We start from the raw sequence: 24,879 nt of genomic DNA, 5'->3' as shown, positions 1-24,879 counted from the left end.
CCTCAGCAGCTATATGAAAATCCAAGGGGGCCTAAATGTTCCCCCAACCTATGAATCTTTTCTGTTTTGGGGGTAGAACAAGTACTTCCTCAAGCAGTCAGTTGACAGAGTCATCTGCCATCATTAACTTTGTGGTTGCATTCACAACACAACAAGCAACTCTATGGTTACCATAGTTTATGGCTTTTTATTATGATCTACCCAACAGATGACCACATATTTTCCACCCTTCCTCTCAGTCCTTCCAATGTTGGCACATGATCAATCCCAACGTGCATTGCTTCCTGTCTATATCACTTCCCTCTTCCTCTTTGGTCCACACATAGAGACTGGGTGGCCAGAGCAGCTCCTGCAGTTGCTATTCTTTCCAGAGGGCTTTATGGTAATTGCATAACAGGACCACGGAAATCACAATCCTGTGTTCAACATAACAAGCCATGGTAGTATGGAAAAACCATAGAACAAACTATTGTTTCTTATCGGGGTTTCTAAAGCTCAAACTTACCATGGTAAAATACTGGGTTTGAACAACACAACAGACCAGCATTGGTAAAAAAAAAAAACCACCAGGGCTTGGCACATTGTCTGAATCCAGTCATTATCACATGAACCATGGTAACCACCCACAGTTGCTTGTGTTGTGTGAACACAGGCTGTCCTACATGCATTGTTCCTTTGCATCCAGCCAATTAGTGATTTTCAAACATGCATTTCAGCAGGCTATTGGTGCACCTGGGTCTGAAGAAAATGAGAAACAGCACTAAGGATTATTGACATAGAGAAGACTAAATGCACCCTATCCATGCTCACACATGAAACATATTTAACAAGTTTTCATGTTAAAACATGGAAGGTGAAAGTGAGCCTGAAACACCACATGACTGCTCCAATGGAAAAGGATATCAGTTTCCCAACACTACTTTCTGGAACTTTCAGGGATCCAGAAAAGTGAAAATCTTTTTCACAAGCATGATACCATTGTAAATATTATTGATGAGGCCCAGGATAATAAACAGGATCATACTGCCTGCCTATCCTGGTTTATGTTATCCATGTGAGCACCCAAGCTGATTTTTTACCTCCAAGCATAGCTAGAAACCAGACTGAAATGGATCAAAATAATCAACTTAAATGCAAGAGCACCTGGAGTTTTCTGCCTGTACCCATTTGAGCATCTTGCCCAAAAAGAACTAGCTTATAAATTGCTGAAGGCTAATGCCTGTCAAGGAAGGGCCTCACAGCTGCCTCCTTCAAGGCAGGTAGGATACTTAGCCAACCTGTTGACTAGATTGTCTAGTGGCCATGGTAAATGTCAAGCTGGTGGGTTACCTCAAAGCACCTTCTCTTTGTCCATCAAGGTAATTCAAGTAATTGTGTACATTAATGAATTAATAAAATTGTGATAACTTTCTACTCCTTGACAACCTTGAACATGGCTAGTGCCATCCTTCCTGTAATGCTTGATCTTGGGCTATACTTTCCCCATGGTCTGTTGTTTCCACAGAAAAGCACATTTTAACTCAGTGGCTACAGTGCAGCTGGGTACACTTAAGCCATTGGGTTGTATGGCTGTGAGTATGTTAGTCAACGTTTGAAGACTCATCTTGACATAGAGGGACACTGAAGAGTTTACAAATGAAAGAGAAAATGCTTAGCTAATTAAAAAAAAGCAAGGCATAGTTGGCTTTTCATTACAAGAACACTTGTGCTACTTTTGTGCTTAAGTTGTTGTATCCCAGCAAGAAATATTTGAAGCTGGAGCAGGGTTTTTTGTTATGCATTTTCAGTCCACTCTTTGTGACATGGAAGACAGGGCGAGACAAACGACTTCGGGGCTGCATTGGAACTTTCTCTGCCATGAATCTTCACTCAGGACTCAGGGAATATACATTAACCAGGTAAGACATCAGTGGAGTTAAATACCTGTCATTTCATGTATTCCATATGGTATATCCAGCTCCTGGGACAGCTTTTAACTAGTGCTGCCTAGAGTTAGAACTGAGTAATCGCTGCCTTAGCTAACTTATGTTGTACATCATGCTATAGCTCCCAGTTAATGCTGAATTCTTTTTATTTGGGCCTGAAAATCAGTCTGCTTTAGAGGATGGCATATAGAGAAGCAATTCACAGCAGCAAGCTTAGTACAGCAATGCTTTAGCCTTAGATACAGTGGTTTGTGCTAGCTATTTACATGGCAGAGTTTCAGGGGGGCATTTCCACCCTACAGCAGCTCTCAGGTAGGGGACCAATCCAAAACTGAGCTGATGCAATGCTGTACTGGGACAGAAGCCTTGCCACAGAAACAGTGAACATTCAGCTTTCCAAGCAGCCTGACCCTTTGAATGAGAGGGGCATTTTCTCTTGTCCCAGTGAACAGCCTACTGGAAAGCTGTATATGAAAAGTGGAGGCCAAAGAAGAACAAACTCTTTGGCATTCTTTCTGGTTCGGAAAAGAATCTAGAACTACAGAAGGAAAAAGAATGGAAAGTCAGTAACCTTTCTTTACCTGAGGCCAAAATGGATTCACGTCCAGGTGTCTTCTTCAGTACAGATATTGCAATAAATGAGAATTTGGTGCCACTAGAACCAGTTTATAATTAAATATTGATAAACAGCAGCAAAACTCTAGAAAGAAAATCCTTGCAAAATCCCATTAACAATGTAAAAAAGAAGGCTTTCCAATAAGTTGACCTATAAAGCCATAAATATATTAATGTATTTCAGAGATAGTTTTCCCCACCCCAATCACCGCAAAAGCACTTTCATTTTCCACAAGTATCAAATCCTGTTTTCCCTGAGGCATGGCAAAGTATGGGGCAGGAGAAGAAAAGCACTGTCATGCCTTCCCATTGTATTATCTTGCTAATCATCATAAACAAATTTCATTACCTTATTGTTTCATTGGGCATTGCATGTAATATGCATAAAACCTGTTCTAAATTTATGTCACTTGTTGTGTCACTGGGGCTAAATGAATCTGTGACTGTAAAAATATTTTAAACCTTACAGTGCTTTGTAGGTTGTGTATATATTCTGTTCCCATTCTAGTGCACTTAAGGACAGCAGATTTCCACCCCTGACCCGTGAGGAGCTGCCTAAACTTTTCTGCTCTGTCTCCCTCCTCACTAATTTTGAGGATGCCACTGACTACTTGGACTGGGAGGTGAGAACAGGTGCATTTGGAACTCTTCATCACTGTCTCATACCGTTTGGGTTCGGGTTAGTATATGGTAATGTGTCTGCTTTATTCTAAGCATAGATTGTTAAAGGATTATAGGATACAAGAATAAGTGTGGAAAGAGCAAAGTTTTACAAGAGACTGGAGAAGTAGAATAAAATAGTGGCACTTTTTGGTGGTTGGGAGAGGCTATAGTTAAGCAAGCTATTATTATACTTAGCTTGCAGTGCTATAAACATTTATGTTGGAGTAAATCTCAATAAGCTTAATGGTACTGCTGAGTAGCATGCATAAGATCATACATTTGCCATATGAAAAGGGCATGTGTTCTAGGTCCTGAAATAGTGAGACTTACCCAAACTGAGGTTGATTGGATCTGCCTGGGAAAGTTGTCTTTATGGAAATTGACAGTACCTGATGGAGTCGCCTAAGGAAGAGATTTATGACATAAGTCAAGGCAAAGGTCTTTATCCAGGGAAACTTGCTGCCCACATGGTACATAGAAATGGAAAATGTGCTATGCATTGTTACAGAAAATACTTCTCAACTGGCTTGATTTTCCCATTGTTAGGTGGGAATCCATGGAATCAGAATTGAGTTTATCAATGAGAAAGGTGTCAAACGCACAGCTACATACTTACCTGAAGTTGCTAAGGAACAAGGTGAGTTTGAAATAAGCTATACTTCCATCCTGAGTAGAATTGGTCACATTTTAAGTATTAGAGCAGTGGATTTGGCTTCACAACTACTGTGAAGGCCGTTAGTCATCTGTCTAAATCATTCAAAAGTAGGTTTTTCCAAAGGCTCAGAATGTTCACTAGTAGGTATATATTTAATGCGTGGTGGGTTTTTCCAAGTCTGACTATGTTTTAAATGTTGATTTCTTCAAAATTGTTTGGGCTCCCTCCTGCCCATCCCCCAGGTCATAAAAGCAAAAGAAGTCAGGGCCTAATTCACAGACTTAATTGGATGCTTTTTTCCAACACCGTGTGGATTTCCTCTTCAGCCTCATCTGATCTCACATGCCTGTCAGATGATCCTTCCATCTCCCCTCAGTTCAAGGCTGTGTGCTATAATTGTGGGTAATAGTTGAAGAATGCAGCAGTCACTACTGCCATGCAGAGCATCTTATCTCCTTCTGGAAATGAGTCAATAGATAAGGAATTTGTTAAGTCAGAGCCAGTGGGGTATAGTAGTAAAAAGTGCTGGACTGGGACTTGGGAGATCTGTGTTCTTTAGCCCAGTCACTGGCTCCCAGCCTGGCCTACCTCACAGGGTGGTTGTTATGAGGATAAAATACAGGGGGAAAGAACTTTGTAAGCCACCTTGGAGTTTGTGCAAGTAGAAGAAAGCCAGGACATAAATGCAATATATCACCAATATTTCACTGTACCTTGAAGAGAAACATAGTGGATTTAGAATTTGTTTGATCTATTGCTATTTCTTATTCTGAAGGCATGACTAACTTTATCACTATATACTAGTAAAATAGGTTGGGTCCTTGCAAGGAGTTGTGAAATTAAGACTTAATTGGCTAAGGTTTTTAAATAAGTGTATATGCAAGAAACTTTGAACTTAGACTACTTAACATATCTTGTTTGGGCATTTCACTGACACCCATCGAGCAATCTAGATTTATTTATTTCACTTTTGGGAGACTATCCATTTTCTTGAAATAAAACTATATTTGTATCTCTGCCACTATGTTTGAACAGATTGGGATCAGATTCAAACAATAGACTCCTTGCTCAGGAAAGGTGGTTTTAAGGCTCCAATTACCAATGACTTTAGGAAAACAATTAAACTCACCAGGTAAATTGCATTATTTATTTATTTTGAAATTTTCAACTGCTTTTGTTAGTAATGGCAAAACTTAGTTGAAGAGGTTGCTTTTTCCCATATTCTGAGATATTCAGAGTTTTAAAATTTGATTTGTGCGCCAGATCCTACAGGGTTTTTTTATTTCTGACCCCATCCTGCTTCCAGTAATAGTGCCACAACTCTGAAATAGCATTCTAAAAGAGTGGGGAAGATTTTTTTTTTAAATGTGATGATTTATATTAGTGATGCATATATATATTGCCACTTTTAGCTACCAAAAGTATCATTGTTTCTATTTGTGGTTGCAGAGTATAGTTGTGAGGGTTGATTTTTTTTCCTGTGTGAAATTTAATTCAGCAAGAAAAAGGCTGATTTAAATCACGTTTCCAGTGGTTATTCGTATATTTTCAGAACAATAATGCACATCTGACCAGTAAAGCATGTCAAATTATAACTAGAGTATTATTTGCACTCTTGCTTCTTGGGGATATAGGATCTGAGCACTGGACAATTTTGTCCTGTCATCTCTCCACTGTTGCTCCTTCTGTTTCACTGTACTGTGGCACAACCCCTCCACACGCACACACCAAAAAAAAAAAAAAAAACACACACAAATTAAAAGGAAATGCTAATGGCTAATAGGTAAAATAAAACATCCGAGTTACTGGGCATATCAAAACAGTATATTTTCAACAGGTAAAAATTAAATGCCTGTTTGGTAGTCTGTACATATATTTAAGAAATGGTCAGATTTGTTCTTCAAGGGTAAATTCTCTAATTCAGTAGCAGCATCAATTCAGTTTAAATTAACTATAGAAATAACAGAATTATTTAATATTAACACAGTTATTATTTTAGAGAAATGTAGCAGGCAGGTTCATGATGGGGGAAGGAAATGAGCCACCACCATTTGTTTTCCTGCCTTGTGCGTGTAGCAAATGAGCATCCTTAGTCTTACCAGGCACAGCTTGTTTTGTCATCTGAGTCTGGGAACAAGCAGTTTATAAACCACCCTTGCAACCCTAGAACATAGCATGGGATTTGGAGTGGTTTGTAAATATACCTGCCCACCACACTCACTGTGTTTAGACAACACAGCAAACTGTGCCTAGTAACAGTAATGATGTTTATTCAGCAACACATAACCAGCATTCACAGGGTGGGAAAATAGCAGCTTTTTTGCCTTCCCTGACCATGCAAACCTGGTCAGTTTTTACAACTTAAGACAGACAAAATTAAACTTAAAAAAAAAAAGATAAAGTTTTATCCATGCTGCCAGGAGGGACACCAATATAGTTAGGGGCTTTTTTTGTAACTTCCTGTTGTTCCATGATGTTTACAATGTTCGTTTTAATTTGTAAAACCCCCTAAGTACAGAAGTTAAAAGGTGGCATTATTTCTTAGTAGTGCTACTGCCAGCTTTGGGTCTGCAGTTCATTGTGTCATCCAAATCCAACAACAACTTGCACAAGTAGCTGCTTCTCCCCCCCACCCCAAAGCTGCCAGAACTCCTTTTTCAGCACCATCACCATTTCCTTCTCCATATTCTTTTCTTTCTTTTTTTTTGGGGGGGGGGGTGGGGTCCAGCTGTGTGGTGAAGGGTTACAATACTGAGTTGGTGATACAGCAATCACTGCTATATCATTATAATCTGAAGAAAAGCTAGAGAGTAAATGGCAGCAGTAGCAGCCACTCAGTGTTACTGGTAGTGAAGTTAGCTGAACAGAAAAAGAAAGTGAGCAAAGGGGGAGCTGACAGTGACTGGGAAATAAAGTTGTGATCACCCAACAGCAGTTCAGAAAGGCTCTGCTTGGAGTGTGGGCTTCATGAGGTCTGTATCCACATTAAGTTGGAAATACATATTTTGCTGTCACATTCATTTTTCAAATCAAATATTAACATATATAAATGTCTCATTAAAGGAGTTTTGTGGAGAGCTAACTAGGGTGGCTAATTGCATCAACAAATGTTTGTACCAGGAGAATGCACCTTTGGATGACTGGATATGTTAGTTGCATTGATTTTTTTAAAAAATCTTTTTTTCTTCTTCCAGATACCGCAGTGAGAAGGTGACAATCAGTTATTCAGAATACATGGCTTCTCGTCAGCATTGTTTTCAGAATGGCACTCTTCATGCCCCGCCCCTCTACAATCATTACTCCTGACACAAGGCTGCATGACCAGTCCCGCTCCCCACCTGCCACTAACAGCTATGACATCATTGGAGCAGATGCCTCCTCTTCCTGGTCCAGTTACTTTTATTACTGCACCATTTTATGATGCTAGCTTCCGTTGCCAAGTCTGCCTTCCAGCTGAGGGGTGGGGGCTACCAGTGAGTGCAACTGAACTTCAGGGTCCCAAGCCTTACCTCATCTTTCCTTCAGAATGAGGGTTCATTTGGATTGAGGCTCCAAGGTTAACAGTTGCAATTGAATAGCAAGGAATGGCAGTACCACTTCAAATTGCTCTGTCCCTGTGTTAAATTGCACTGTGTTCATTTGAATTGTTAATTATGACAGCCCCCTTGATCAAGTAGGAGAGTTCTCCTGGCAGTCTAGGCAACGGAGTCCAACAAAAGATTTTTAGGTTATTTTAATTTTTTTTAACCTCAGATATTTATCTACCATGAGCTGATTAGTCCTAATACACCCCAGGCAAGCAGATGGCATGGCCTGTTACAAGGACAGTGTGTCTGGGAGGTTTCCTCCTCCTCCTTGCAGAAGATGGCAGTCATTAAAATATTTGAAAGGGAAAACAATATTTACTGCAGATAAAACCACTGCTTGCGCATCTCCAGGAGGTTTCAGTTCTCACATCTAGCAGCTCTTGCTTTTGATACAGAAGGAACACAGCATATTAGAGAAGATAATAATGCATGTATGAAGCAGAAGTGCTACAGGTTGTGTATGGGAGTAGCTTAGGTTTCATTGTCTCCTAAGATTGTAATCTCCCTCTTTGGGTTTCTTCTGAGTGTCTAATTTAAAATACAATCTACAGTTGGATTGGGGCAGATCTGCTCCCTACAAAGCCATCTTTCTAGTAATAAAAAGGCTGTGAGAGTTGTTTATAAGGAAACTATGAGGCCTGTATTTTTAACAGGCAGCAGTTTTCTCTGGTGTGATCCTAATTTCCAGGTCATGAAACACAGTAAATGTTTAAGTGTTCATTGAATACACATGTCATTGCTGCACTGGTGCTTTAGCCCTGAATACAGGTAATCAAATTGATTCAAATTGAAATTACTTCCAGATAAGTATATTTAAAATTGGAAACTGAGGAATGTTTTCTACCCACACAAAAGGTTTACTTAGGTCCATGTCTGAGTATACTGTAAATTTTAAAATTTTCCTACTGTTGCTGAATACCAGTACACTAATAGTAAATGGGTTTTTTTTTAATTCCCATACCCCAATTCTCCTGTGTGAGTCACTAAGTGATATCATGAAAGCAGGTATTAAGATTCCTCTTAAAAGAATCCACAGGAATATAAAATGGCAATGCAGGACTTTGGAAAACCTTGGTATACGGTTTGATAGGACCCACACACACACACACACAAGAAAAAAAATGGGGAAAGCACAGTATAACGAGAGCTTGGGATCATATATGCAGAATGTGTAACAGTAGCTTTTCTGGTGAATGACTGAAAGCCAGAAATCATCTAGGAATTATATTTTACTATGTGATGTAGGTTTCCAGATCTTTGCCCTCATGGGAAAAAGACATAAATGCCTTTTATCTTGAAGTAAAGCATCAAAGGCAGCCTGAATAGATGCTGTATCACTGAAGCATACATAGACATGAATAACCTCTCTGTACTGGTGAGCAGTAATTGCCAGTATCTGGCTTGGTTGCACCAAGGCAAAAGCAGCCTGGAACAGGGGAAATGTATATTCTGTTCTTTGCAACGGGACCATTAAGAGTCTAGGATGCCTCCAAATTGCTTATTTTCTACCACTACTGCTGCTTCTCATGTCTCAGAAGAAAACATACTTTTTGCGATTCTACTTGATGATGAACACACATCTAGATGTGAGGAAAAATAAAGAGGAGCTCATACTCCAAATATCTGCAGCAGCACCCCAGCTTTGGTTTTATACTGGATTGTTCATACGGATTGCCACTTTTTCCCTTTTGATGATGTTGAGATGTGTTTGGATACGAAGGGACTGTTCCATGATGTCCTGCTACTGAGAATAAATCAGCCTTCTCACAAATTAGAGCGATTTGTAGTTACTGTTCCAGGTGCCCTGGACTTACAGGAGATGGTAGAGGAGAGAGGTGAGTTCAGCTGTGGTCATGCCATCCATCTGTGCTCTCAGACAGTATTGAAACATAGGGCTACACTAATTATTATTCAAATGTTCTATGTTAGAATTTAAATTGTAAACATTTTTTTTAAAGCAAAAAGGAAAAAAAATGGTGCTATCTTTCACCCCTGAGCACATTCGGTGAGACTGGTCATGCAGGCATATAGTGCCAGGCTATACAATCTTGCTTTTTTAAAAAAACAAGAAATGTTTGCCCTGTTACATGTCTTCAGCAGTGTATAGTGTTATTTGATTTCATTTTAATAGGGGGAGGGGCATTCAGGAGACAGTCAGGGGGCTTAATTGCCATTTTAAAGAACATTTAAAGAGTGACTTTGACCTACTTGGTTTAATTTTATCATTACACTGAAGTAAGGAAGGTTGGTTTTGGGATGAGAGATGGTCTCATTCCCTGCCCCCGTTTCCATCTAACCATTTATAGTCTGTATAAATGGAAATGCCTCTGTTAAAGTTGGCTTATGGTGTTTTCTTGTAGTCACTGGAACAGCAAGTTGGCCATGAAGCATTAAACATCCCTCTGAGAAATGGGTACGTCCGGCATTGATATTGTATAGAGTATGGTGGAACAAGTGTGTTAGTTATGCCATTCCTGCAAAATGAGTGGGGGATGGGAGAAGATGTCCTTTCTGTCTCATACATAGCAGTGATGCACTGAGATGAGCACAAACTATACAGACATCAGAATTATGTGGGAACCAACAAAAGAGAACCACCTGTTCTGGAGTCCTAATCTGTTGTATTTGTCAGCTGATTAGTGAATAATGTGAATGTATAAGACCTTAGCAATAGCCTTCAGGTCCGATTGGGAATTTGCTCATTCTTAGCTACAAGCAAGTGCCTTTTGGTCTAGATGGATTATTTCAAGACAACTGTGATTGGTGACCTCCCTTGCTGCAGCCATGTATCTTTATGATGTACCATACGAAGTTTCGTTTATTTCCCCTGCCCCTCCCCACCACAGAAATACCTCTCATCACTGGAGGCTCATTGTCCTGGATATTTTCCCTTCTAGAGTTCTTCTTTTCATAATGACAAAACAGCCAATCTCAATAGAGGCATTCCAGTTAAAGAATATTTTGTTTCAAATGTCACATCTGCAGGTAACTGTGTATGAAGATTATAAGGGCAAAGTAGTATAACTCAAGATTTCTTAGGTTTTTCACAAAATTGTTTTCCCTGAATCATTCTTAACATTACAGTCCTTGCTGACTGTTTTCTGTTTGTTTTCCAACATCTCGGTTAATTTGTTTTTCCTTTGAAAGAAGGAATGTCTTTTGACCTTCAGTGCAATGTCAGACCAATTCTTTGTTAATACACTTGGTTGCCTCCTAGCTATATAACTTCTGAGTGTAAATCATTGAACTTTACCCTCTAATGAAGTATTGTAGAAAATAAATTGTAATGGATACATTTGTATTTTGTCCCTTTTTTTACTGGTGGCTTTTCTTTGTTAATTTTGGCTTTTAACACTGAAATCTAATAATACATTTTGTGTTTGTTTTTAAGATTTTTACAAAAAGTAAACTTAATTCCAAAGCAGGCAGTGTGGCAGAATCAAAATGAAATGGGTGGGAATCTTGTAACAAATTTCCATATTACAAAATAAAGTTTCAGAAATAATGGGATTGGACATTTTTTTAAAAAGCTTTGCCTGTGGCATTTTGTTTCCTGACCCATACAGAACATTGAATGAAATATCATGCTGAAAGATCAACATATGATGAGCGCACTGTAACTATTACGTATTTTTCAGTTTTCTAAACTAGAACTAGACCTAATGTAGACTAGCTATTTCTGCCCAGTACTTTTGAAATAGTTATAAGCATTTATGCAAACGCAGAGTGCTTTAAAAATGGCCCTGTGCCATACAGACTGCGTAACTATCCTCTACTAATTCAAATATAGGAATAAAAAAAGCATTCATCAAACTCAACAGGTAGTAAGTATATTTGAATTGGCAAGTAATGCCAGTGGCAGTCTCAGTTCATGACCTCAGCTGATGAGATACACAAGCACATAACCTGCAGTATTGTAGGCTGCCAAATAAATGTTGTACTAGTGCTCCCTGTATTATTTGCTTTTGTCCCTCAAAGTACTTCCAGCCCTTGGACACTATTAATCTAGATTAATTAATAACAGGTTTTATTAACAGGAAGCAGAGGGTTTGTGACCTTCAGTGTGGTATTAGCACTAATTTTTGTAGGCATTTCTGCCATTCTTTAGTTGTTACACATTTCCAGCCATACACCACAATATGAATTTGGGATGTGCTTTATATGACTTTTGTCTAAAGTATAGATTCAGATGAATTGCTGGGATGTGACATAAAGAATTACTTCCTGAAAACTAGTTCCTGATTCCTGAAAACTATTTTCATAACTAGAGTAACTCAATGCCTTCAAGTTAGTATGCATAATTTTGAGGTACTGGTAATTGGTGGCTGGGCCATGGCTATGATATACAAAACATTCCTACTATTCCTGAACAGAGAATGTTTGTGAACATACATAATACTCTTCCTGAACCAGCCTATTATATGGAACGTAAGTATTTCTTAGATGCATTATTCTTAGGCATAAGATGCACTGTCCAGTGAATAAGTCTGTTCAAGAAGCAAATAATGCTGTTTTAAATGTATTTTGCATGTATAGCTCAATCCACCATACACATTCGCTACTCAGAAATTGGTCCCACTGAAGTGGGGCTGAAATCCTATGTAATTGAAGTTGGCTAAGGCTACTGCGTTTTGTAGACTTAACTATGGAATTTAGACATGTGGTACCTTCCTAAACACACTCATTAGCCAGTAATCCTCCTTGAGTTGAGTGAGCTACTTCTGAGTAAGCATGTTTAGTATTGTATTGTCAATGAAGTTTACATCCTGATCTCATTGTGTTTAAGATTTAATTGTATCAATATTTAGAAATTAGCAAACTCCACCTAGATGGACTTGGAAATTGCAAATTTCCTATAATGAAGAGGATCATGCTTTCCAAAATTCAGGGTTATTACAAGAACATGCAGGTGAATGCAAGCCCATTTATTCTTGTACTCTAAGACTATACTAGTTGCTTATTCCCACAGAATTCAGTGGCACCTCCTCCTCAGTAAAGGTGCCTTTGGAATGGCTAGTTAAAACATTAAGGGTGCAAGGTTTAGACAGTAGAGTCCTGCAACTCCCAGCTTGCCCAAACCATGTTGACTGGGCCATGTGGAGACTTGTAGGGTTTTTCTTTCAAAAACTAGCCACTGATGACTTTGGGAAGTTAATAGGGCCAGTTCAAGATATTTTGCTGCATGAAACTTTGCCCAAATCTTCTCCAGCTAAGAAACACACTTTTAAAAAGTCCTACACCACCATTCAGCCACCAGTTCCTACCTTCAGCTGTATCCCCACACCCCCTTACGATCTATCTAAAGGATCACCCTATTGCATGCTAGACTTGTAACAGCCCTCCCCAGACTCTGTTACTCCACAGTTCCTCTGTACTAAAGAGGGTCCATTTAGCTATCATCACCAGTAAGGAAATTGTTGCCTTATGTTGTTATTACATGCCATCAAACCATCTCTGATTTGTGGCAACCTATGAATGAATGTCCTCCAAACTGTCTTCTCCTTGACAGCCCTACTCAGCTCTTGTAAGTGCCAGGATGCAGTTTCCTTTATAGAATTGATTATATAGTTGGTCTTGTTCTGTTTCTGCCTTCCACTTTCCTTGGCATGATTGTCTTCTCCAGTGAGTCTTTCCTCCTTGTGATATGCCCAAAGCATGGCAGCCTCACTTTCATCATTTTCTCTTCCAGGGAAGGTTCTCCCTTGATTTGATCTAGGATGCACTTGCTCCTCTTTCTGTCAGTATTTGCAAAGCTCATGTACAGCATCATAGGAAGAAAATTCAAACTATCAGCTTCATTCACTAGCCGCCCTTTACACACATACTTAGTGATCAGGAATAGTGTGGATGATCTAAGCCTCGGTCTCCAGTGAACCATCCTTACACTTGATTATCTTTTCCAGTTCATTGCTGCCCTTTCACGTCTCAGTTTTCTTTTAATTTCTTGGCTGCAATCTCCCTTTGATGACTGAGTCAAGGCTTGTAAAGCTTTCACAATTTCAGTTGCTTCACTGATAACATTAAAGTTGCATAACTCTTCTGTAGTTATGATTTCCATTTTCTTAATGTTCAGCTAGTCCTCCCTTGCACTTTCTTCTTTCACATTCATCAGTATTTGTTTCAATTCATTCGTGCTTTCTGCCAGTTATATGGTATCATCTGCATATTTTAAATTATTTATTTTTTTCCTATACAACCTTGCAGCCAAAACTCTTTTATTAATATATCTTCTGCCTATCTTCATGTCTCCTTCCTCTGATTCTAAACCAGCTTCCCTTCTGCATACTGACTGAACAAAGGGGGAACTTGTCTGATGCCTTTACCAGATACAGGTTACTGTCCACAATATAGTTTACACATCAGGTCAATGAAGTGCTGAGGTACACCCATTTCTTTCAGAACCTTCTTTATTCCTTCCAAGTGCTTTCAGAGCAGCTTATCACCTCACTTTCTAATATTCTTCATAGGATTCCTCTTCGAAGGCGTCTGTCGTTCTTTTTGCATTTCTGTTTAATTCTTCCATAGATTGTTTCCACTTTCTCTTTATTTTGTTCTGGTCAGTTAGTATGCTCCCCTGGTGGTCTTTTGAGCATTCCTAATCCAGCTTTGCGTTCTCCTTTGATCTCTTGAACATTCGGGAAGAGGAGTCTTGTATTCTCTTCTATTTCTTTGTACTGGCCGTTGCAATAGTTTTTTTTGCCTCTACATGATAGTCGCTTGAAAATTGCATTCAGGAGTTAGACCCTATTTCTGTCACCATTTGCTTTGCTTCTCAACTGTCCATAGCATCCGTGTTTCTTCCCTCATCCAGCTAGGCTTTTTGTATTTTCCCCTTTCGCTACGGGAAATGTCTTTTGGCATTCTTCCCTAACAATGTCTCCGTTTCAGTTCAAAGTTGTTCTGCTTCATGGTCAACTGAGTTCAATAATGCAAATCAGTTCTTCATGTGGCCTTTAAATTCCTCAAGAACATTATTTCTAATGTATTTAGTCACTGGCTTTTCTTAGTGATCTTTTGCTGCTTCACTTTCTTTTTCTAACTTTTCTAACACTTCAGGAGGGCTCGGAATTTCTGTTCTGCTCCCCGATCTATATAAGTCGGCCCGACTCCTTCGTATCAGAGAAGCCTTGAGCAACGAAGACATGCTCCGGGACTCAGTACATCCCCCTGAATTCAGCCCCAACCCTAAAGACACTTGCGAGGGAATAAGCCCCACTGAACACAATGGGACACTTCTAGCACGACGGCCACAGCACCATGCTGGCAGCGTACACCTCCCGCCAAAGTGATTCGCAGGACTACTCTCGGAGACGCACGGCGTCAAAGCGGCCAGAAATGCCGCTTTACCCCGACAGCTTCTGACAGCTCCCCGCTTCGCGGGCAGCTCCCTCCCGCTCGAGGGCGGTGTCAGGGCAGCGTCGCTTTCTCTCTCCGCAAGGGGGCGTCGGCGCTCCCAGCTAAAGCTTCCCTTCCCTCCCTTTCCGGCCGACCGCTTTGCTTTCTGGGGCTTTGTGAGGCCATGGCCGCTGGAGGTCCTGATGTGCGGGCCGTGGATGTAGAGGAAGATGCTTCGCAGCTCGTCTTTCCCAAGGGTGAGCGGCTGGCTCTTCGGAAGGAATTGCAAGAGAAGCGGCAGGGCTGGCGGGTGTTGACACTAACGAGGGCTGCTGCGGCGGAGGTCCGGCTGGGGTGCGACCTCCCCGCATCGTCGTTGCAATGCATAGCGGTCCCCCGTGCTGCGGTTATGAAGTGCGCTTCTGTTGCTAGCCTTCTCCTATTTCCCCTGCTTGGATTCAGATCCAAGGCTGAGGACTGAAGGCACATGAGGCAGCAGGAGCTCTGCTGTTTCTGCAGAGCCGACTGGGAGACTGCTTGGGAACCCGTTCTGTACGAGCAAGAAAAATAGTATTTTATTTAGTAGTAGTATGTCTCCCTGGGGTAGCTGAAGTGCACCTAAATTGTGAATGGGTGGATAGTTCGATTATTCATACTTCTATTATGGAAGCGGCTGGCTTCTCCAAACAGCAACGTTGTAGGCTTCATACTTTGGGACACTGCTTGACTTGTTTCTGACCCAGTTTGTTGTTGGCATTCTGTTCACAAGCACAAACATGGTCCAGCTACACCCAGTTTGCTTTTGTCCTGTTAGTTTCAATGAAATACTTGCAAATTATCTTGCCTAAGAACAATAGATTTAATAGCAATGCCATTAAGTTTGCTTTTTTTTTTTTTAAAGAAAATACTAAATGAACAAGTTACTGTGTTTTAGAAGCATTCTTCTTTTAATGGCTGGTTATATCTAGGTTTTCAAAAGTTTTGTTTACCTTTAGTATTGTATAAGCTGGTTTCCAGAGTCTTTTGAAGACGTTTTTTAGATAAGTGTGCACATCCATATTTCTGGGAATATTTTCACATTTACAATTGTTTAAAGCTTTCTGGAAAAACAGGATAGAAAATCATGTGGATGTTTTGCTTTTAATACAAGATCTCAATGTAAATATAAATGGTGATACCTGAAAATATGAGGCTATTGTCAGAATAATGCCCTGTATATAAACTTGGCAGTAAGGCCCACAAAAACTGTTTTTCTTGCATTTTGATCAAGATATATAGCTTTTAATAATAAAACATATTGTCTTACTCAGGGTATAGGAAACCTGTGATTTCTCCAGATGTCCATTTTCCTGAATCCTTGCCATGCTGGCTAAGGCTGATGTGAGTTGAAGTCCTACAACTTCTGTAGGACTGCAGTGCCTTGCTCTGCTTTCTCCAACCTGCATCTCTTCAAATGTTTCAGCCTACAGCTCCCACTGTCTTGACCATTCTGGCTGGGGCTGATAGGAGTAGTAGTTTAAAACATCTGAAGGGATGTGAATTTCAATGAGCCTATTTAGAAATAGCTGTGTCTGGCAGCAAATCATGGGCTAATTAACCCCAAGTTGTAGGGACTTGTGATGCATCCAAACTGCTTCCTCTTTCCATTAGCAACCTTCAAATGTGACATACTTTACACATCTTTGTATACAGAATTTGAGACTGCTGAAACCCTTCTAAATTCAGAAGTGCACATGCTTCTTGAACACCGGAAACAGCAGAATGAGAGTGCAGAAGATGAGCAAGAGCTCTCTGAAGTCTTCATGAAAACTTTGAACTATACTTCTCGCTTCAGCCGCTTCAAAAACCGAGAGACCATTGCTAGTGTTCGCAGGTAATTTTTTAAATGAATTATTTTAAATTGGCTAACATGAGAGCTAATAAAGAATACCATTCTCCTGAACTAAACAATATATTTGTTGCATATAGATTTATTTTCACTTTACATGAATTTCTTTCATAAGTTATCTTTATTTCATAATTTTAATGGAAACTAATACAGAAGATTTAGGACCTAATGAAACAGATTGCTGCGACATCAGTTAAATCATCTGAGCATCATATTTGCATTATTTTATGTGAGTATTTAAATACAGAGGTTTGGGAGTTTTATAATGTGTTTATGCAACAGTGAAGAATAGTTCTTCCTAGACTACTCCTTTATGTGATATTCCCAAGATTTCAGGACCATAAAAGTCAATACTTTATTAAGTCTCCATGGATCTGAAGTCACTCTGAAGCATATTCTTTACTAGCAGTAATAATAGGTGTTAGAAAACTTGGAATTCTAATGTTGATGAATAGCTTCTGGGAATTTAGGAAGTTACTAAGTTAATGAGATAACAAATCTAAGGTATCAGAAGGACAATTTAAAAATTCAGCTAAAATTGCTTAAATATATTGAGATTCTAATTTTGCTGCGGTCATGTAGAAGCATTACTTTTCTCTGAAACGTGTATGTAGTAACTTACAATGCAAAATAAGCAGTTGTGTTTAGTAGTTGCGTTAATTACTTTTAGGGTGCAGTCCAATGGGGATGCCCATAAACCTCCAGACTCAGAAGATTATAGGCAACTTGTGCAGGCTGGAGGAGTGTTGAGGCAATCTTCTCTTCTTGGCTCCTCTCACCCTGTAAATCTGGCTGTCTTACTGCAGAGTCTTGGAGGCTGACACACCAAGATAGGTCATCCCCATCCTCTTTACCCTTTTTCTAGGATTGCTCTTACAACCTCAGAAGCAGCTGGCACAATTCTTTCTATGCCACTTACAAACGTGAAAGAGGGGGATTGGGCATGGATCCTCAGCTCTGAGGTCTCATTCTTAACTACCTTCTTTTCATCTCTGTAATTTTGTTATTTCTTTGGCAATATTCACCCTTGTGTTTTTCTGAAAATTATTTTCTCCACTGTTTCCATATGCTTTTTTGCTACAGTTTGTTGCTCCAGAAGAAGCTCCATAAATTTGAACTGGCATGTTTAGCTAATCTATGTCCTGAGACGGCTGAGGAAGCCAAAGCTTTAATTCCCAGGTGAGCTGCACTCATTCCCTTTATGACCCATAAGAATCTATGAAACGTGAATAGAAACATCATTAGTGACATTCCTACCCATGGTTCTGTAGGCCTGGTAGTTCATGATAATTTATTGTGAGATGATTGCCTATTTATCTGCAGTGCTTAAAGAACTGGCCAGCTGACTGTGTAGCACAATACCCTTTTAAGAAATGTCTCCCTTAAAATAATTGCTGTTCATTGGTATATCTTATTTCTTTTAAGGAAAATCTGTAGGCTATCCTTGTATTCCAGGATAATGCAAAAAAGAAATGAGCCATTCATATTTACAGATACCTTACCAAATAATGACTATGTTCATGGGCATAGTTAAAAGACATTATATACTGTTAATTGTTACAAGATGTGAAGTGAAATGGAAGTATCAGGTGGTCTCCTGGGGATCAGGTGCATGGTGTTTATTATTTATTTAGATGCTAATATTACTGATATATCTTGAATATGTATTTGTATTTCAACTTTATGTTTAAAAAAAATTGAAAAGGGGAAAAATAATGACTACATTCAGATGATATTTCAGTCCATAGCATGATCTGAAGAACCAGTGAGCCCTCGCAATTGAGATCAAACAGTGTAATTGTAATTGGAAGCCATGTTCAAACCATAATTTGCTGATTTGGATTCAGTGGCATATACTAAGATAACCAAGCATGCAGTTCAGTCCTGTTCTTGCTAGTTAAAATATAGCCATTGTTAAGAGTTTCTGACATTTAGTGAAAATGTTAATTTCATATTTTCATAATAAACCAATTTGTTTTGCTATCCTAATAGAACATAATGTATCTTTTTGTTCTAATAAAGTTAATGCTTGAAAACCATAGACCATGCCCAACCATAGACTAAATTCTCTCCCTTTCAGCATAATTTTTAGAAAGCTAACCATTGCCTGCTTTTATCTTACAGTTTAGAGGGTCGGTTTGAAGATGAAGAGTTGCAGCAAATTCTTGATGATATTCAGACAAAACGAAGCTTTCAGTATTAAAAGAAATTGCCAGACCTGTCTATAGTCTGAACATTGCAAGGCATTGGGGGTGATACCCACATTTGTTTTCATGTACTGGACCAAGCCTGGATTTCATTTTGAAAACAAAAGCTGATGCAGGATAGATAACATTTTGTGTTGCACCCCACACATGCTTTAAAATGGGGGTTGTAGCTCTCTGGACTTGCTGAATTATTGACAGAGTTGAAAAGATTCATGTGATATAAACCCATAGAACTTTGATAATATTGGTCTGATTGATGTAATACTCATTTCTATATGTTTGTGTTCACCCTGGCAATATGCATAAAGTTTTTGAGGTCAGAAGGAATAAATGAAGGCACAATTTTCAGTTTGAACACGTGTTCCCTAAGATTAAAGGAACAGGAGTGATACCACTTTTTTAGAATTCTGAATATAGAATCAGGATTAATAAATTTGTGCTGTTTTGTGATGTGTTGATCAAGATTCTGAGTTCTCAGTTGTAGGAATATTTTTTTACAATTGTTTTGTGAGAATTAAAGTGCAGTATTTCTAAGGAGCATGTAGTATGTAAATGTTCTTACTCACATTTTGCAAAATTTCAGTATGCCTGAAAGAGCAAGTACTTGAAGTATTGGTGGACAGGCACAGATAGTAGAGGGAGAGAATTGATTGGATTATTAAACTGCATCCAAAGTCTATGATATCAGATTGGAATATAGGTGTAATATTGTCATATTTCATGTATATATTACTATAAATTACAGCCACCTAAATGTATGTGTGTTTCAGAAAGAGAGAAGAAAGCAACATTGCTTTTGGGAACTGATACTTATCAAATGTTCAAAGGTGCAGCTGGGTGCATGACTGACCATAAATAACAGTTCTTAGTTGGGTAGGAGTTGCCTTATGTGAAAGTCTGATTAACATTCAGACTGAGGGAATCACAGAACTATAAACACATGATCCATACACTGCAATGAGGCGGAAATGCTCTACTGCTATAGAAGCTATCCTACCCTATTCATCAGTGAATAGTAGAAACGGATAAGGCATTTCTCATCCAGCTATTAAAATTACTTTGAGAAGGGAGTCCATTCTTTCACTGTATTTTCCTATGATCACTTCAAAAGGGTACGAAATGCCTAATCTGTTAATACCATTCTCCAGACCTCGGCAAAGAACAGGATACCAGGAGGAATTAAATTACGAAGTAAAAGATCAGCACTTACTCATAAAATTAGATCTGCCCACCAACAAATTCAAAGGATTTTATACATGGTTAATGAAAGTGGCACCACTTCTGATTTAGTTCCACAAGCAGCTGATCCCATGGATTCTGTTGTGCAAATAGGATGCACCTCTTCAATAATGGAAATTTAAATCTTAGAGAAAGCCCCCAACAGAAACTCATTTCTTGATTAGGGTTTCTGTTAATCCCCAACCATACCATGAGATTTTTCCACTACTTCAGGCTGCTGCATTAGTATTTCTAAAATCAAACCTTTTCTCCACCACTTGAACGTTTATATTTTATTCCTTTTGTGTGTTTATACAGAAGAAAATCCCATCATGTTTAATGCTTGTAACTTCCAACTATGAATATACTGCAAAATTAATTTCAAAGCTTGCTTAGCACATAATAGCTCAACCCTTTTTGTAGTTCTCGCCCTGCTGTGTATTTCACAGTTCTAGCCGATGGAGCTTTTAAGCCCAGTGCTTGCGTAGGGTATGAGTATGATCTAATACCTGGAAGGGGGAGGGTCAAACCTTCATTTCCTGTTGATATTACTCCCCGCACTTTAATGTCTAACTTCGTTTTCTGCCATGCAAATATTTCCGTTTTTCTGCAGGTTTCGTTTCTCTATGACAATCCTCGTTTCTCCCCGCTGCTGGCTTGTTTTAGAAAGAAATGCATTGTCCCTCGGACGGGGGGAGAACTGACCTAAAACACGCAATTGTGACTGCTGCGAAACTTCTTAGGTGATCCTACTAAAGAATCATACTAACGTTCATAAATGAATTCACGTATTCCTCTCAGCCGTACATCTACCGCCCTATTTTACGGGACAAGCGCTTCCTTTTCCTGAATGGTAACCGGAAACTCTAGTATGGGGCTGCCTTGCAGTCTCAAGTTGATGTCGTGATAGGCGTGCGCATGCGCCTGTCGAGTTCTTTGGCTGTCCCCTCCCTCTGGTTGGTTTGCGCGATGACGTCCATCGTGTGCACCGCCTCTGGTCGCTGGTGGGGAAAATGGCGGATGGTGGCGGCGACGGCTCGTGAGGTAGCAGGTTCCGGCATAGGAGGGTTCTGGACGCTGGAGCCCCACGGTTCGGGGCTCCGTGATCATCTGTTTTGTGGGTGTCTCTTGGTAAGGAGATTGGGTGACCCGAGGATTGAGAGGAAGAGTCCCAGTGCGCCTGAGTACCGTAGCGTTTTCCGCCATGTTTAGGCCTTGAGAACTGCGGCTGTGAGGCTTTTGGCAACGAAGGGGCCTGCGGGTGAAAGCTGGGATGGGTATTGTGGGTGGAACGAGAGAGGCTAACTTGAGGTTGTGAAGGGAGCATCGAAAGGAACCACGAGGACTTGACTCCGGGAAGAGCCGAAGCTTTGTATCTAGAAAACCATAGAGAGAAACTGAGCCATCGTTCTGTCTTACCGCTTCGTGTAGAACACAGTAAATTGTAATGGCCTGACCTTAAGAAGTGTGTAATTAGCCAAAGGAATGCCTTCGGTGCAGTTTAATGGTTATAGGAGTGCTCTATGTTCTGGCAAGATACCACTTCCATCATACATTCACTAAGTGTCTTTAGCAGCTCCAGTCCCTCATTTATAGTACGGTAATGAAAATATAGGTCCAACTTTCAGACCACTATTAAGTACCAGGCATAAGTAGATAGCATGCTTTTGGGAATTTAAAAATGTGCTACATAGATGATAAATATTTGCATTTTAATATAATGTGTTGGTATAAAAATGTACGTTCTCAATGTTTTAGCAGAAAAGGTAGCAGCTCTACTTGCAAGAAAGTGGACAGGCTGTAATCCTAACTTCACTACTAGGAGTAAATCCCTTTGAACATAGTGGGACCTTACTTCTAAGTAAACATGTAAAGAATTGTATTTATGTTGATACAGATTTTTTTAATCTTATAAATTTAGTAGTTTTCCTAAGATGCAGTCCTGTGCATATTTAGTGTGGGAGCTTAAGTTTTTTTTCCCTGTATAAACATTCATAGAATGACACCCTGAGTTTTTAAGCTATATTTATTAATCTGCTAGTAAAAATGCCAATAATTTTGTAAACAATAGTCTTTATAATTTTTGAAACACTCATTTAAATTATAAACCCAATAGAATGATTAGAGCTTGTGCAACTAAGTCTCCGGTAATAAATTTGTTGTGAGCAAGTACTTCCTAACATCAGTTTTTCCAAAATGAAGAGTTAAAAAAGGTATCAACATTTTTGCCAGGTTGTCATTAAGGCCACAGTCAGACCATATTCCTGTTGTATACAACTTGAATAGGGTGGTTATGAGATATTATATACCAGGCATTTAAAAGTGTTGTAAAGTGATGATACCAGTTTCTACATTACCTTAAAGTCAGATGTCTCAGAATTAGCTGAATGAGATTTTTTATTTTTATGTATTCTAGGAATGCAGTATGTTCTGAGGCAGCTTTGGTGTCTAGGCAGAAAGATAATATTTAAGTTGTAAAATGATCAAGCACTGAATTTTGGCTCTATTAGTATAATATAAGATTTTGGTAATTTTAAAGTAAAATGGTAAACAGTCTTGTGGCACCTTAAAGACTAACAAAGATATTTTACTATAAGCTTCTTTAAACCCTTAGTCTGCTTCATCAGATAATTAACTTTCAGGTGTATAAGGAGTATAATGATCAAACATATAACAGTGATACATTAATAATGTGACTTTCACAGTAAGTAGTGTTTGCATTTAATTTTCTTCTGACTCCAGTGTTTACAATACACTCCCCAACCTGAAACATGCTATAAAAAAATGTATCTGATGAATTGGACTACAGTCTACCAAAACGTATGCGTGAATGAATTTGTTAGTATTTAACAAGACACTTTGTTATTTTTTCTGCTATAGATTAACATGGATTCCCTTATGGAAGGTGAAGTAAAATATTGATCCCATAAAATACTTAATATTTTATTTCTGATTCTTGTGTATTATTTCAAGATAGTTCATATCCTTTATATTTCAGGCAAACTATTTCATATTAGGCATACTTTTATATAGAAATAGTTCATACAAACTTTTTGTACAAGAATTATAACAATTGATAAACAAAGCAATAAATAATAATGTATGTAATACCAACAAAAACAAAATCAAAATTATGAGAGAGCTATACAGTAAGGAAATAGATTTTTCATGCAGTTAAAACTTAGTGTGTTTATGCTGAAATATTCACATCAAGTCAGTTATACAAAAGACTGTTGTACTGTTAACTTTTTTCAGTTGTCTGTATTTAAACAAAAGGAAAATTGATATTGTCCACCAGACTCAAACTCTATTAGGCTTTTATTATAAAGACATAATTTATGAAGATATGCCTGCATTTATAAAGACAGAGACTGGTGACACTGTAAGATACCTTGAGACTTTTTCTGAGAAGAATGTCTAAAAAAATGAAATTATACTTATTAATAATGATTTGAATCCAGATGTGACCATCTTTCATCGAATGACTCAGTGTGAATGGAAGGCCCTTTGATCCAGTGGAGGATCTTGCTAATAGAAGAGGAAGAGGCAGTTTTACCAATATGCCTTTGAATTACAGCCCCCTACACCACCTCTTATACTTGTTCAGATGCTCTTCAACCTCTAGAACAGTTTTTCAGAGATAAGGAAAGGATACAAGAAAAAATAATTATCTCGTCTGCTTCTGTTGGTGCAGGGGTAAGGAACCTGTGGTACTCTGGATGATGGTGGTGGACTACAGATCCCATAATTCATGTTCATGCTGAATGAGGCAGATGGGAGTTGGAGTCCAACGGCATCTGAAAAGCCATAGATGTTGAGTAGCCCTCAACTCCATACTGAGCATCAAGAATACTATTTGCTCAAGGGATCTTTATATCCAACCCTCCATTTGTGTTCTAGATAGTTCTCATGTGCTTTTTATCATCCCAGAGGGAGAGAGAAATTGTGTGCAGATTTGTTCAAAATCTTGTGTTTTGTCCAAGAATAAACATTAGGCTCAGACTTAATTTCTCAGGTGCCTGCTTTTTTCTCTCTTAACTGTGTTTAATCCAGGCATTCTTAAACTTTGTTGTATTACAGACCAGGATTCTGGTTTGCTCAGATTTTGAGAGCCATCACATATATCACTTTATTTTCTTTCTATATCACCCCAAAGCAGAAGCTCTCTTATAATGATTACTGATTTGAGCAGTTGCTTTAAAGGCTTATGGAATAAAACCCATCTTCTCTTGCTATGGAATATTTGAAGTGAAGGGAATAAGGTAATATTGCTAGGTTTGCAAATGCCTTGCTATTTTGTGAGCCTAGGGTGCTACTTTTTCTGATTTTTAAAAATTATGCCTGTCGTTTGGAAGCCCTTTATCTGTCATCTTTCCCCCTAATCTTCACCCATCTTTTTGGTTTGCCATTGTTTGATATGCAAAATGCCTTTTTTGGCATCTTTCCCTATTTTTATTGTTTTTAAGACATACTGGAGATTAGACTAAAATATAATTTTAAATAACATTTTGAGTTCTTATTAATTACAGAGTAGTTTGCTTCTAAATTAACACATTGGCAACAGCATTCTAATCTTAGTAAAATAAAAGAGACCAGCTACTTGGGTGAGGAGTGAATGCTGTCTTTTGAGATCTTTCCAACTGTGTTTTTTAATCCCCCTCAAAATGAGGCTATTTTATGTACTTCATTGTCAGATGACTTGGCGTTACATGAAAATATCAACATATAGCTAGGCACGTAAACCAGCATTTCCACCTATAATTGTCAGGGTCTTGTAGTAATTCAT

General features: G+C 38.8%; 3 protein-coding genes across 19 annotated transcripts in view; all 3 read left to right on the top strand.

Annotated features, from left to right (window-relative positions):
• Positions 1 to 10,740, top strand: part of AMMECR1L (AMMECR1 like) — a 32,503-nt gene extending 21,763 nt beyond the window's left edge. For 10 of the 11 annotated variants that reach the window (XM_044435675.1, XM_044435686.1, XM_044435727.1 and 7 more), the window contains exons 4-8: positions 1,788 to 1,898; positions 3,049 to 3,163; positions 3,750 to 3,840; positions 4,894 to 4,990; positions 7,053 to 10,740. In XM_044435675.1, coding sequence (XP_044291610.1) covers positions 1,788 to 1,898; positions 3,049 to 3,163; positions 3,750 to 3,840; positions 4,894 to 4,990; positions 7,053 to 7,164 — 526 coding nt within the window. In that variant the 3' untranslated portion in view covers positions 7,165 to 10,740. Of the gene's footprint in view, positions 1 to 1,787; positions 1,899 to 3,048; positions 3,220 to 3,749; positions 3,841 to 4,893; positions 4,991 to 7,052 lie in introns of those variants that run through there. The other variant, XM_044435693.1, reaches the window with a different exon arrangement.
• A 4,178-nt stretch (positions 10,741 to 14,918) lies between these two features.
• On the top strand, positions 14,919 to 19,412 carry POLR2D (RNA polymerase II subunit D). Its single transcript, XM_044435664.1, has 4 exons — positions 14,919 to 15,037; positions 16,473 to 16,653; positions 17,752 to 17,847; positions 18,793 to 19,412. The coding sequence occupies exons 1-4, from the start codon at positions 14,965 to 14,967 to the stop codon at positions 18,869 to 18,871; spliced, it is 429 nt and encodes a 142-aa protein (XP_044291599.1). The 5' UTR covers positions 14,919 to 14,964; the 3' UTR covers positions 18,872 to 19,412.
• A 1,655-nt stretch (positions 19,413 to 21,067) lies between these two features.
• The window catches only part of WDR33 (WD repeat domain 33), a 72,749-nt gene continuing 68,937 nt past the window's right edge, over positions 21,068 to 24,879 (top strand). For 3 of the 7 annotated variants that reach the window (XM_044435580.1, XM_044435598.1, XM_044435627.1), the window contains exon 1: positions 21,072 to 21,224. The gene's annotated coding sequence lies outside the window, so the exon portion shown is untranslated. Of the gene's footprint in view, positions 21,225 to 24,879 lie in introns of all 7 variants that reach the window. The other 4 variants (XM_044435588.1, XM_044435618.1, XM_044435635.1 and 1 more) reach the window with 4 other exon arrangements.

This window comes from Varanus komodoensis, unplaced genomic scaffold, assembly GCF_004798865.1.
Source record: "Varanus komodoensis strain SLA01 unplaced genomic scaffold, ASM479886v1 scaffold1, whole genome shotgun sequence".
In the NCBI taxonomy this organism is placed as follows: domain Eukaryota; kingdom Metazoa; phylum Chordata; class Lepidosauria; order Squamata; family Varanidae; genus Varanus; species Varanus komodoensis.
The sequence above is the reverse complement of the archived record's forward strand: the minus strand, read 5'-3'. Positions and strand labels throughout refer to the sequence as shown.